Genomic DNA, 13,946 nt, shown 5'->3' with positions numbered 1-13,946 from the left:
CACCCTGCAACTCTCCCAGGGTTCTCGCAGCCTCAGTTTGGCCATAGGGAAAATGGGCGACCTGGGGAATCCCAGCACCTGTGCGGCGCCCCCGATCGCACTCACCTCCCAGGGCCAACTTCACAGGGTCCCCAGCTGCGGAGCGGGGGTCCCGTGGCTGGGACAGGCGTGGTCCAGGAGTGCTCCCTCCCCTTCAGGGGCAGGGCGTGGAGTCCTTCCCGGACTTCATGACTTGGCGAGGGGCGGGGCCTAGTGGGGGCGGGGCAGGGAGGAGAGGGGCGGGCCTGGCGCGGGCATTCCCTCAACCTGAATGGTCCCCTCGCCCGTCACTCCAGTGCGCCCCCAACCTACCACGCAGTAAAAGCCACCCCCGCCCCGGCCCGGACGGTTTCCAAGCTGGTTTTGAAGTCGCGGCCGCTGTTCCTGGGACGTCCGGTTGACCGCGGTGAGTGGCGGGGGCGCCTCAGTTGAGCTGGGGGGCGGTGTCCATGGAGTCCTGGGGCACCCCAGGGGCCGGAGGGGTCGGGGAGGGCCTTTCTCGGGGTGGGATTTGCTGGACTCTGCGGCCTGGGGAGGGGTCTTCAGCCCAGGCTGGTCACCCCTCCCCCCAGAAAAATCCAACTTCTGCAACGAAGCTCAGACTTTGAAACCCTCTTCTCGCTTCCTGGGACTTTTGAGGGGCTAAAGAGCCCCGTAGAAGGGGTGATATTGAAGGGCGGGCTAGATACCGCCCCCCGCCCACCAGGTTTTCTCTAAATTTTGAACAGTTTGCTTTTGGAAACGCCATTTGCAGGCAAGTTTCCTCCTGCGGGCAGAATCTCCGCCCTCCCTTCTGGGGTTTTCAGAGACACCCCCCGCCACCGCAAAGCCCCCTCCCCTACAGATGGTTTTGCCACGGGTGGGGGTGGGGGTTGCCCCAGCTCCTGGCGCCCCCAACTGATTCTGGGGAGGTCTTGGGCAAAGCCTGCCCACTTCCCTCGGGTGGGCGTGGCGACGAGGTGGCTTAAAAGTAGGAAGGCCTATCCGTTAACTGCTTTGGGGTTCTTGTCCCGGCTAGGCCTGGCAGTGGGACCTGGGGCCCTTGGAATTTTGGAAGTCCAGTCTTAGCATGCTCTGAAGTTGCTGGATGGCTGGGTCTGGCCTGGAGTTCCCCTTCTGGAGCCAGCGGCAAGGCAGGTCACTGACCCCCAGGGGTTTCATAGGGTGTTGACATCTGCCATGGCCACCCTTGCTTAAACCAGTTCCAGGAAGTCATGGTGGACAGAGGGGACGGGAGGAAGCTGCCTGAGTCCTAAGTGGGACTTGAGAATCGGTCGAGGCCAGGAGTTTGATGCCTGCCTACCCGGCCCCCTGCCCAGGTGAGCTCAGGCTCCAAAGGAGGTGAGGAGAAGCACAGATTTAGGCAATGATCACTGGGAGGTAGGTATGTCTTCTCACCTGACTTCCCAGTTGGGGGACTTTTGTACCTAGCAGGAAGCTGGTTCCTGGCTGGCTTTACCCCTTTGTCCGTGGAAGCCAGAGTGCGGTGAGATAGTTTATGGAGCACTTACTATGTGCCGGGCACGGATCTGAGCTTCCCCGGAGCAGCGTCTCCTCCAGTCCACAGGGACTCCAGGCTCTTGTGAAACACTTATACACATTTCACAGATGTGGCAAGCAAGACTCCTAGGGGATGCTGCCTTCCCAAACTCCTATTCCTAGTGAGTTGCCAAGCTGGGATTAGAACCCATTCTGGGCTGGGCAGGATGACTCACGCCTATAATCCCAGCACTTTGGGAGGCTGAGGTGGGCGGATCATTTGAGGTCAGGAGTTGGAGAACAGCCTGGCCAACATGGTGAAACCCCACCTCTACTAAAAATATAAAAATTAGCCGGACGTGGTGGCGGGCACCTGTAATCCCAGATACTCTGGAGGCTGAGGCAGGAGAATCGCTTGAACCTGGGAGATGGAGGTTACACTGAACTGAGATCACGCCACTGCACTCCAGCCTGGGCAACAGAGCAAGACTCTGTCTCAAAAAAAAAAAAAAAAAAAAGGCCGGGCATGGTGGCTCAAGCCTGTAATCCCAGCATTTTCGGAGGCCGAGGCGGGCGGATCATGAGGTCAGGAGATTGAGACGATCCTGGCTAACATGGTGAAATCCCATCTCTACTAAAAATACAAACAATTAGCCAGGCGTGGTGGCGGGCGCCTGTGGTCCCAGCTACTCGGGAGGCTGAGGCAGGAGAATGGCGTGAACCGGGGAGGCAGAGCTTACAGTGAGCTCAGATCGCGCCACTGCACTCCAGCGTGGGCGACAGGGCGAGACTCCGTCTCAAAAAAAAAACAAAAACAAAAAAAATGGAAAGAGAACCCAATCTGGACTCCAGATCTAGTGCTTGCAAAACATCATCATTTTGCTGGGTTCTGCTTAGGGGACATCGAAGCAAGGCCACCAGGAGGTGGGGCCTCATTCCTCTGGGAAAAGATGCTCAGACTCAAGGCCACAGGTTCTTAGGCTCACACCAGAATTCCCCAGGAAAGCAGCCCATAAGACAGGCATGACCTTTAGCCCCATGTTTTTTTTTTTTTTTTTTTTTTTGAAACGGAGTCTCCCTCTGTCGCCCGGGCTGGAGTGCAGTGGTGCGATCTTGACTCACTGCAACCTCCACCTCCCAGGTTCAAGCAATTCTCCTGCCTCGGCCTCCTGTGTAGCTGGGACTACAGGCGTCAGCCACCATGCACGGCTAATTTTTGTATTTTTAGTAGAGATGGGGTTTCACCATGTTGGTCAGGCTGGTCTCAAACTCCCGACCTTAGGTGATCTGCCCGCCTCAGCCTCCCAAAGTGCTGGGATTACAGGCGTGAGCTACCATGCCTGGCTTTTTCTTTTTTCTTTGAGATGGAGTCTTCCTCTGTCACCCAGGCTGGAGTGCAGTGGCGCAGTCTTGGCTTACTGCAACCTCCACCTCCCAGGTTGAAGCAATTCCCCTGCCTCAGTCTCCCAAGTAGCTGGGACTACAGGCGCCCGCCACCACACCCGCACCTAATTTTTGTATTTTTAGTAGAGACAGTGTTTCACTATGTTGGCCAGGCTGCTCTTAAACTCCTGACCTCATGATCCACCCACCTCAGCCTCCCAGCGTGCTGGGATTACAGGTGTGAGCCACCATGCCCGACCCTTTAGCCTCATATTACAGGTAAGATGACCGAGGCCAGAGGAGGGGAAGGCGCCTTGCTCCAGGGAGCATAGCGTAGGTGGAGCTGGGACTCCTGGCTTCCCCCTGAGAATCTCTTCTGATGATGATGTCCCAGCTTCATTTCACTAGTCCAGGAAAAGGGAGTTGTGGCTTCATCCCGCTTACATAGACTCACCTGGGGAACCCCATTCTCCCCACACCCCTGACCTGGACTTCATAGCTCTGCGGTGCAGGCAGGCATGTTATCTCACTTTTTAAAAAAAGCCTAAATTTTGGCTGGGTGCGGTGGCTCACAGCTGTAATCCTAGCAGTTTGGGAGGCCAAGGTGGGCAGATCCCTTGAGCTCAGGAGTTCAAGACTAACCTGGGCAACATGGCAAAACCCCATCTACTAAAAAACAAACAAACAAACAAACAAAACAACAACAACAACAACAAAACCACGGCTGAGTGCAGTGATTCACGCCTGTAATCCCAGCACTTTGGGAGGCTGAGGCGGGTGGATCACGAGGTCAGGTGTTCAAGACCAGCCTGACCAACATAGTGAAACCCCATCTCTACTAAAAATACAAAAAATTAGCCAGACGTGGTGCATGCCTGTAATCCCAGCTACTCAGGAGGCTGAGGCAGGAGAATTCGCTTGAACCCAGAAGGCGGAGGTTACAGTGAGCCGAAATCACGCCACTGCACCCCAGCCTGGATGACAGAGCAAGACTCCCTGTCCAAAAAAAAAAAAACAAAACCACACACACACACACACACACACACACAAATTAGCCAGGTGTGGTGGTGCGTGCCTGTAGTCCCAGCTACTTGCAGGGTCAAGGTGGGAGAATTGCTTGAGCGTAGGAGACAGAGGTTGCAGTGAGCCAAGATCGCACCACTACACTGCAGCCTGGGCGACAGAGCGGAAATCCGTCTCAAGAAAGAGAAGAAAGTTTGCCCTATTTAACACATTTTATCCCTTGACTAGATCTTTGTCCATGTCATGTCGGTTACATTTAGTCTTTTGTTTGTTTTCTTTTCTTTTTTTGAGATGGAGTCTTGCTCTGTCACCCAGGCTGGAGTGCAGTGGTGCAATACCAGGTCACTGCAACCTCCACCTCCTGGGTTCAAGCGATTCTCCTGCCTCAGCCTCCTGAGTAGCTGGGATAACTAAACATGGAGGCGTGCACCACCACGCCTGACTAATTTTTGTATTTTTAGTAGAGACGGGGTTTCGCCATGTTGGCCAGGCTGGTCTCCACCTCCTGACCTCAGGTGATCCTCCTGCCTCGGCCTCCCAAAGTGCTGGGATTAGAGGTGTGACCCACCACATCTGGCCCATGTGAGTTACATTTAAATCTCTCTTTTTTTTTTTTTTTTTGAGACGGAGTTTCGCTCCTGTTGCCCAGGCTGGAGTGCAGCGGTGCGATCTCGGCTCACTGCAACTTCCACTTCCCGGGTTCAAGTAACTCTCCTGCCTCAGCCTCCCGAATAGCTGGGATTACAGGCATTCGCCCCCACGCCTGGCTAATTTTATATTTTTAGTAGAGATGGGGTTTCTCCATGTTGGTCAGGCTGGTCTCGAACTCCTGACCTCAGGTGATCCACCCGCCTCGGCCTCCCAAAGTGCTGGGATTACAGGCGTGAGCCACCGCACCCGGCCTTTAAATCTCATTCTTTAGCCACTGCATTGGGATACACTTATTTTTGTTTTTGTTTTTGTGTTTTGAGACGGAGTCTCGCTCTGTTGCCCAGGCTGGGGTGCAGTGGCGCGATCTCACCTCACTGCAACCTCCGCCTCCTGGGTTCAAGCGATTCTCCTGCCTCAGCCTCCTGAGTAGCTGGGATTACAGGCGCCCACCATCATGCCTGGCTAATTTTTGTATTTTTAGTAGAGACGGGGTTTCACTATGTTGGCCAGGCTGGACTCGAACTCCTGACCTCGTGTTCCACCCACCTCGGCCTCCCAAAGTGCTGGGATTACAGGCGTGAGCCACTGTGTCTGGCCACACTTGTTGTTTTCTTATTCCCCTTTTGCTGGGCATCCAGGTTGTTTCCAGTGTCATGTTGTGGCCAGTAAGTCCACACAGCTCTGCTCATGTGGAAACACAGGTGTGGGTTCTTCCCCGAAGTGAGGTTTCTGGGTCAAGGGGAAGATGGCTCTTGGAACTTGACAGCTATTGGCAAATTGTCCTCTACAGAGGTTTTAGGTCATACCTGGCTTGCTGGAGTACAGGTGAGCCCTGGAAGGGACTGTTCCCAAGCCTTGCTTCCTGACGTGTGTCCCAGGGACCAGCTGCATCAACACTGCCTGGGAGCCTTTTAGAAATGCAGGGTCAGGGCCGGGCATGGTGGCTCACTCCTGTAATCCCAGCACTTTGGGAGTCCAAGGCAAGAGGATTGTTTGAGACCAGGAATTCGAGACCAGCCTGGGCAACATACCAAGATACCATTGGCCAGGCGCAATGGCTCACACCTATAATCCCAGCACTTTGGGAGGCTGAGGCGGGCGGATCACGAGGTCAGGAGATGGAGACCATCCTGGCCAACATGGTGAAAACCCGTTTCTACTAAAAAAATACAAAAAATTGGCCAGGTGTAGTGGCACACGCCTGTAGTCCCAGCTACTGGGAAGGCTGAGGCAGGGGAATTGCTTGAACTTGGGAGGTGGAGGTTGCAGTGAGCCGAGGTCGCGCCACTGCACTCCAGCCTGGCGACAGAGCAAGACTCTGTCTCAAAAAAAAAAAAAAAAAAAAGATACCATCTCTACCCAAAAAGAAAAAATTAAGTAGGCGTGGTGGTGTGTGCCTATAGTCCTAGTTACTTGGGAGGCTGAGGCAGGAGGATCCCTTAAGCCCAGGAGTTAGAGGCTGCAGTGAGCTGTGATTGTACCACTGTACTCCAGCCTGGGTGACAGAGCAAGACCCTGTCTTTAATGAAAAAAAAAAAAAGAAAGGATCAGGTGTGGTGGCTCACACCTGTAATCCCAGCACTTTGGGAGGCCAAGGTGGGTGGAACACGAGGTCAGGAGTTCAAGACCAGCCAGGCCAATATGGTGAAACCCCGTCTCTACTAAAAATACAAAAATGAGCTGGGCGTGGTGGTGGGTGCCTGTAATCCAGCTACTCGGGAGGCTAAGGCAGGAGAATTGCTTGAAACCAGGAGGCGGAGGTTGCAGTGAGCCCAGGTTGCCCCACTGCACTCCATCCTGGGCGACAGAGTGAGACTGTCTCCAAAGAAAATAAAGAAAAAAAAAAAAGAAATAGGGGGCCAGGTGAGCCTCATCCCGAAGCTTTAGAATCAGCACTTGCTATTGAACAAAGTCCAGAGGTCACTCTTGTGCCTGCTAAGGACTGAAAGACACGGCTGTAAGTCATGGGCAGGTGTGAACCCTGTCTTCCAGCTGCAGCGTGGGCCTGGACTTTCTCCTGGAAGGTGGGGCCAGTCAGTTACAGCCTGCCTGTTCCTCTCTCCACAGTGTCTGCTGCAGAGACCATGTCTGCCAACGGGGCAGAGGCTGATGGCAGCACCCAGGTGACAGCGGAAGAACCGGTACAGCAGGTGAGGAAGGGCCGGGACCAGGGACTGCCCCGACCCTGTGATTCCCGTGCAAGGAGGCTTCCCACCCCAGGGTGCCCTGGCAGGGAGCCAGGGATCTGCCGGCAGCTCACGGAGCCAGAGGGATTTATTCCTCAGTGGGGTATGGACCACTCACTGGTGTCCCCAGTTGGGAGGGGGGAATCTCAAAGGCCCTTGGAGGGCCTGAGGGAGCAGGGTTCTGTCTGAAACTACCTGCCCTCCCCAACCCCTGAGCCAAATCATTCTCACCTCTGAAGGCTCTCTCAGGGACGTCCTAGGAGGCCAGTTTCTATTCCAGAGCTCTCATCCTCAGGCGATTTTATTTTATGTATATATTTTTGAGATGGAGCCTTGCTGTGTCGCCCAGCCTGGAGTGCAGTGGTGACATCTTGGCTCACTGCAACCTCTGCCTCCTGGGTTCAAGCGATTCTCCTGCCTCAGCCTCCCAAGTAGCTGGGGTAACAGGCATGTGCCACCACGCCCAGCTAATTTTTGTATTTTTAGTAGAGACGGAGTTTCACCATGTTGGCCAGGCTAGTCTCAAACTCCTGACCCAAAGTGACCCGCCCGCCTCGGTCTCCCAAAGTGCTTGGATTACAGGCGTGAGCCACTGCGCCTGGCCCCAAAAATAATTAAAATTTAAAAATTAAGTGGTGCGCTGGCTGTGACCCATGGGCTGGGGTCTGCAGCCCCCGGGTTAGACCCTCACTGCCACGAGAATGGGACTGTTGTCCCTTATCACCACCTGGCACGTCGCTGGGATAAAGTGCAGGCTCATGTAAATAGCCTGTGTTCAAGGAAGCACGTGGGCCGGGCGCGGTGGCTCACGCCTGTAATCCCAGCACTTTGGGAGGCTGAGGTGGGCGAATCACGAGGTCAGCAGTTCAAGACCAGCCTGGCCAACATGGTGAAACCCCATCTCTACTAAAAATACAAAAAAATTAGCTGGGCGTGGTGGCACCCGTAATCCCAGCTACTCAGGAGGGTGAGGCAGGAGAATCGTTTGAACCTGGGAGGTGGAGGTTGCAGTGAGCCGAGATCGCGTCAGTGCACTCCAGCCCGGGCAACAGTGCAAGACTCCGTTTCAAAAATAAAATAAAAATAAAGAAAGCACGTGGCGAAACCCCAAGGTTCCTGGCTTGTGCAACCGCCTGGATGCAAAGTGTGGGTAAACTGAGCCATTTCACTGGCCAGGAGTAAGAGCAAAACTGCAGGGCACCCTGAGTTTCCGGCTGAGCTCCCCATCTTCCCCCACCCAGTTTGCCTGAGCCACTTCTCTCCTGTAGCCCAGTGTGGTGGACCGTGTGGCCAGCATGCCTCTGATCAGCTCCACCTGCGACATGGTGTCCGCAGCCTATGCCTCCACCAAGGAGAGCTACCCGCACGTCAAGACCGTCTGCGACGCGGCAGAGAAGGGAGTGAGGACCCTCACGGCGGCTGCTGTCAGCGGGGCTCAGCCGATCCTCTCCAAGCTGGAGCCCCAGAGTGGGTGAAGTCCCAGGGGGCACTGAATCCCCCTCCTGGCCATTTCCCTGGGTGGGGAGTAGGGGGCTCTACCCAGCTCTTGGTCCTGTCCCCCTGAACCATTACTAGGTGACCTTCCAGCAGTCACATTTGCGTCTTAATTGTTGTTGGCAGTTGCATCAGCCAGCGAATACGCCCACAGGGGGCTGGACAAGTTGGAGGAGAACCTCCCCATCCTGCAGCAGCCCACGGAGAAGGTAACGATGTCCGTCCTCGGGGGCTCTGTCGAGACAGGGACCTACCTGGGTGTGGAGTGCACTGGTCCCAGCTTAACTAGACAAGCTTGATGGCATCCTCCCTGCTGCCTCTCCTGTCGGTTCCCATCCCCACCCCGAATCCACTCCCCACAGGGTAGCTGGAGGAATAATTGCAAAGCCAGCCAGATTACAGGCGCCTGCCACCATGCCCAGCTAGTTTTTGTATTTTTAGTAGAGATGGGGTTTCACCATGTTGGCCGGGCTGGTCTCAAACTCCTGACCTCAGGTGATCCAGCTGCCTCGGCCTCCCAAAGTGCTGGGATTATAGGAATGAGCCACGGTGCCCAGCCCACTTGTTTTTATAATAAAGTTTTATTGGCACACAGCCATGCCCATTTATTTACATATTGTCTATGACTGCTTTCACCCTACAATGGCAAGGTCGAGTAGTTGTGACAGAGACTGTGACCCACAGTACTGAAAATCTTAGTTACGTGGCCCTTTACACAAAATGTTGCCACCCCCATAACTTTTATTAGTCAGAAAAGGTTGGCGGCAGGAAAGTCAAAACATCAAAACACCATGTTCCTGGCCGGGCGCGGTGGCTCATGCCTGTAATCCCAGCACTTTGGGAGGCCAAGGCGGGAGGATCACCTGAGGTTGGGAGTTTGAGACCAGCCTGACCAACATGGAGAAACCCCGTCCCTACTAAAAATACAAAATTAGCTGGGTGTGATAGCGGGTGCCTGTAATCCCAGCTACTCAGGAGGCTGAGGCAGGAGAATTTCTTGAACCCTGGAGGCGGAGGTTGCAGTGATCCGAGATCGTGCCATTGCACTCTAGCCTGGGCAGCAAGAGTGAAACTCCGTCTCAAAAAAACAAAACAAAACCAAAAAAACACCATATTCTGGCCAGGCGCGGTGGCTCATGCCTGTAATCCCAGTACTTTGGGAGGCTGAGGTGGGCGGATCACAAGGTCAGGAGATCGAGACCATCCTGGCAAACACGGTGAAACCCCATTTCTACTAAAACTACAAAAAAAAAAAATTAGCTTGGCGTGGTGGCGTGTGCCTGTAGTCCTAGTTACTCGGGAGGCTGAGGCAAGAGAATCGCTTGAACCCAGGAGACGGAGGTTGCAGTGAGCTGAGATCGTGCCACTACACTCCAGCCTGGGCGACAGAGCGAGACTCTGTCTCAAAAACAACAAAACCAAAAAAACATCATGTTCCAAACTGTGTCCTGCCCCTCAGCAGCTGGGTGGCCTTCACACAAGTTACTTTGCCTCTGTGGGCCTCACTTTTTTTTTTTTTTTTTTTTTGAGACGGGGTCTTGCTCTGTTGCCAGGCTGGTGTGCAGTGGTGCAATCTTGGCTCACTGCAACCTCCACCTCCGGGTTCCAGCGATTCTCCTGCCTCAGGCTCCTGAGTAGCTGGGGTTGCAGACGTCCGCCACCACGCCTGGCTAATTTTTGTATTTTTGGTAGAGACGGGGTTTCACCAAGTTGGCCAGGATGGTCTCAATCTCTTGACCTCGTGATCCTCCCGCCTCGGCCTCCCAAAGTGCTGGGATTACAGGCATGAGCCACTGTGCCCGGCCCCCTCTTTTTTTTTTTTAAGATGGAGTTTCGCTCTTGTTGCCCAGGCTGGAGTGCACTGGTGCGGTTTCAGCTCACTGCAACCTCCGCCTGCCGGGTTCAAGCAATTCTCCCGCCTTAGCCTCCCAAGTGGCTGGGATTACAGACATGTGCCACCACACCTGGCCAATTTTTGTATTTTTAGTAGAGATGGGGTTTTACCATGTTGGTCAGGCTGGTCTCGAGCTCCCGACCTCAGGTGATCCACCTGCCTTGGCCTCCCAAAGTGTTGGGATTACAGACATGAGCCACCAGGCCCAGCCTGGGCCCCACTTTCTTTTCTACAGAATGGCAATGCTGACCTGGGGTTAACACCTGAAGGCCCAGAACAGCACATGGCTTGTATCAAATGTTGGCTCTTAACATTAAAAAAAAAAATTTTTTTTTTTTTGAGACAGGTTCTCACTCTGTCACCCAGGGTGGGGTGCAGTAGTGTGATCATGGCTCAACTGCAGCCTTGAACTCCTGGGCTCAAGTGATCCTCCCATCTCAGCTTCCCAAGTAGCTGGGACCACAGGCATGCACCACCATGCCTGGCTATTTTTAATTTTTTGTAGAGACGAGTTTTCACCATGTTGCCCAGGCTGTTCTCAGACTCCTGGGCTCAACAGATCCTCCTGCCTCAGCCTCCTGAGTAGCTGGGACTAGGTGCATCCACCACGCCTGGCTAATTTTTGTACTTTTTGTCAAGACGGAGTCTCGCCATATTGCCCAGGCTGGTCTCCAACTCTTGGACTCAAGCAATCCTCCTGCCTCAGCCCCACAAAGTGCTAGAATTATAGGAGTGCGCCACTGTGCCCTACCTCAGTTTCCCTTAATCACCGCTTTTTAAAGACCCTGTCTCTAAATACAGTCACATTCTTACCCCTGGGGATCAGGACTTCAGCATAAGAATTTGGGGTTGAGGGGGCCGTAATTCAACCTATAACAGCCTGGGATGAAGAAATTAGGCACAGACCAGGCGCGGTGGCTCACGCCTTAATCCCAGCACTTTGGGAGGCCGAAGCGTGCAGTTCACTTGAGATCAGGAGTTCGAGACCAGCCTGGCCAACATGGTGAAACCCTGTGTCTACTAAAAATTCAAAAATTAGCCAGGCGTGATGGTGAGTTCCTATAATCTCAGCTACTCGGGAGGCTGAGGCACGAGTATCACTTGAACCTGGGAGGCAGAGGTTGCAGTGAGCCGAGATCGTGCCACCGCGCTCCAGCCTGGGCAACAGAGCAAGGCTCTGTCTCAAAAAAAAAAAAAAAAAACACCCTCCTTCAGATAAGTGTGAAGCTTAATCGGTTATTGTTTGTCTCCCCAGCTGGGACCAGGGCACAGGCTGCCTGCTTTGTGGCTGTGTCCAGTGACCAGCGGGCAGCCTGGCACAGGGTAGATGCTTATTTTTTTAGTTTTTTGAGACAGAGTGTTGCTCTTGTTGCCCAGGCTGGAGTGCAATGGTGCGATCTCGGCTCACTGCAACCTCCGCCTCTCGGGCTCAAGCGATTCTCCTGCCTCAGCCTCCCGAGTAGCTGGGATTACAGGCATGCACCACCATGCCTGGGTAATTTTATATTTTTACTAGAGATAGGGGTTTCTCCATGTTGGTCAGGCTGGTCTCGAACTCCCAACCTCAGGTGATCTGCCTGCCTCGGCCTCCCAAAGTGCTAGGATTACAGGTGTGAGCCACCGTGCCCGGCAGGTAGATGCTTATTAAGTATTCAGGTGCTCCATGTCCGCTTCAGCCCAGTGGTTACAGAAGGGCCACCCTCGGGTACCACCTGCTTGTGTCTGGGTCTGTAGCATCAGAAATAGGTGATCCCTGGGTTGGAGGCAGGACAAGCCAGCCGCATCGCAGCATCCTTGGACTTTGCCTGGGACCACCTGCAGGGACAGGCAGCTTATTCATCCACTTGCTATTGAGTGCCTACTGTATGCCGGGGAGCTGTGCTGTCCCATCATGGTTACACTTCCTCACCTCCCATTTATGCAGAAATGGCCTTAGCTGGGAAACAGCAGAGCGGTTGTCAACTTGCACTTTTTTTTTTTTTTTGAGACAAGGTCTTGCTCTGTAGCCCAAGCTAGAGTGCAGTGGCGTGATCTTGGCTCACTACAGCCTCGACCTCCTAGACTTAGGCAATCCTCCCAGCTCTCAGCCTCCTGAGAAGTTGGGACTACAGGTGTGCACCACCACACCTGACTAATTTTTTAATTTTTTGTAGGAATGGGGTCTTGCTATATTGCCCAGGCTGGTGTCAAACTCCCGGGCTAGCCGGGCACGGTGGCTCACGCCTGTAATCCCAGCACTTTGGGAGGCTGAGGCAGGCAGATCACGAGATCAGAACAACAGAGCGAGACTCCATCTCAGAAACAAAACAAAAAACAAACTCCTGGGCTCAAGCAATCCTCCCGCTTGCCTTGGCTTCCCAAAGTGCTGGGATTACAGTTGTGAGCCACTGTGCCCAGCCATGCCTACGCCTTACCAGCAAAGGCCAATAGTGGGCTTGGCTGAGGGGGGATGGAAACTGCTGAGCTTACAGGAAGATGGGAAACGTCAACCAGGAGCCCCCGTCTCAGGGCCAAGCCCTTGCTTCCCTTTCTCTCCCACTGATAGCGTAGGAGGCCAACAGTCTTTCTGTTTATAGAAGGGATAAGCTCAGGGTGAATTCTTCAAGGTCATTGAACGGAGCAGCAGCTGGGAGCTTTTTTTTTTTTTTTTTTGAGATGGAGTCTCATTCTGTTGCCGAGGCTGGAATGCAGTGGCGTGATCTCAGCCCACTGCAACCTCTGCCTCCTGGGTTCAAGTGATCCTCCTGCCTCAGCCTCCCAAGTAGCTGGGATTATAGGCGCCCATCACTATGCCCAGCAAATTTTTGTATTTTTAGTAAAGATGGGGTTTCACCATGTTGGCCAGGCTGGTCTCGAACTCCTGACCTCAGGTGATCCAGCTGCCTTGGCCTCCCAAAGTGCTGGGATTATAGGCGTGAGTCACCGTGCCCGGCCAATTTTTGTATTTTTTGTAGAGGTGAGGTCTTACTATGTTGCCCAGGCTGTTCTCACACTTCTGGGCCCAAGCGATCCTCCCACCTCAGCCTCCCAAAGTGCCGGGATGACAGGTGTGAGCCACCGTGCCTGGCCTGCTGTGAGCTCTTGACTTTTTGAGAGGTGCAATGCTCTCTGAATTCTGGGCCCTATGAGTTTTTTCCCCCTTTGTGAAGAGGTAACTTTCCCCAGGTTCTGGGGGACAGTGGTATTGTCAGAGCTAGATTTTAATCCGGGCCAGTGTGAGAACGTGCGTGTTCACTGAGTAGTGGGGCTGTTAGAACCTGACTCTCATCGGGGGCGTTGGCTCATGCTGGCTCACACAGTGAAACCCCGTCTCTACTAAAAATACAAAAAATTAGCCAGGTGTGGCAGTGCACGCCTGTAGTCCCAGCTGCTGGGGAGGCTGAGGCAGGAGAACCGCTTGAACCTGGGAGGTGGAGGTTGCGGTGAGCCGAGATCGTGCCACTGCACTCCAGCCTGGGTGACAAGAGCAAAAACTCTGTAAAAAAAAAAAAAAAAAAAAAAAAAAACAAATACTTGACTCTCACACCCTCTTCCCCCACAAAAAGATGAATTCTCATGAGTACAAGAGGACTGAGTCTTCAGGGAAGCACCAACTTGGGTAGGAATGGGGCAGGTGTGGTTTTCAACTTTGCAGAGAGCCCTCTGCATAGAGATCTGTCTAAAGACTTAGCTTCAGCTGGACACAGTGGCTCATGTTGGTCATCCCAGCACTTTGGGAGGCCAAAGCAGGAGGACTGCTTGAGGCCAGGAGTTCGAAACCAGCCTGGGCAGCATGGAGAGTCCTTGTCTCTACAAAA

General features: G+C 53.7%; 1 protein-coding gene across 1 annotated transcript in view; it reads left to right on the top strand.

Moving 5' to 3' along the window:
* The first annotated feature begins 249 nt into the window (after positions 1-249).
* PLIN3 (perilipin 3) overlaps positions 250-13,946 on the top strand; it is a 29,472-nt gene continuing 15,775 nt past the window's right edge. The window contains exons 1-4 of the mRNA XM_003819292.6: positions 250-445; positions 6,643-6,725; positions 8,030-8,228; positions 8,382-8,464. Coding sequence (XP_003819340.3) covers positions 6,660-6,725; positions 8,030-8,228; positions 8,382-8,464 — 348 coding nt within the window. The 5' untranslated portion in view covers positions 250-445; positions 6,643-6,659. The remainder of the gene's footprint in view (positions 446-6,642; positions 6,726-8,029; positions 8,229-8,381; positions 8,465-13,946) is intronic.

Source organism: Pan paniscus, chromosome 20 (assembly GCF_029289425.2).
Source record: "Pan paniscus chromosome 20, NHGRI_mPanPan1-v2.0_pri, whole genome shotgun sequence".
NCBI lineage: Eukaryota > Metazoa > Chordata > Mammalia > Primates > Hominidae > Pan > Pan paniscus.
This window is presented reverse-complemented; position numbering and strand designations above follow the sequence as displayed.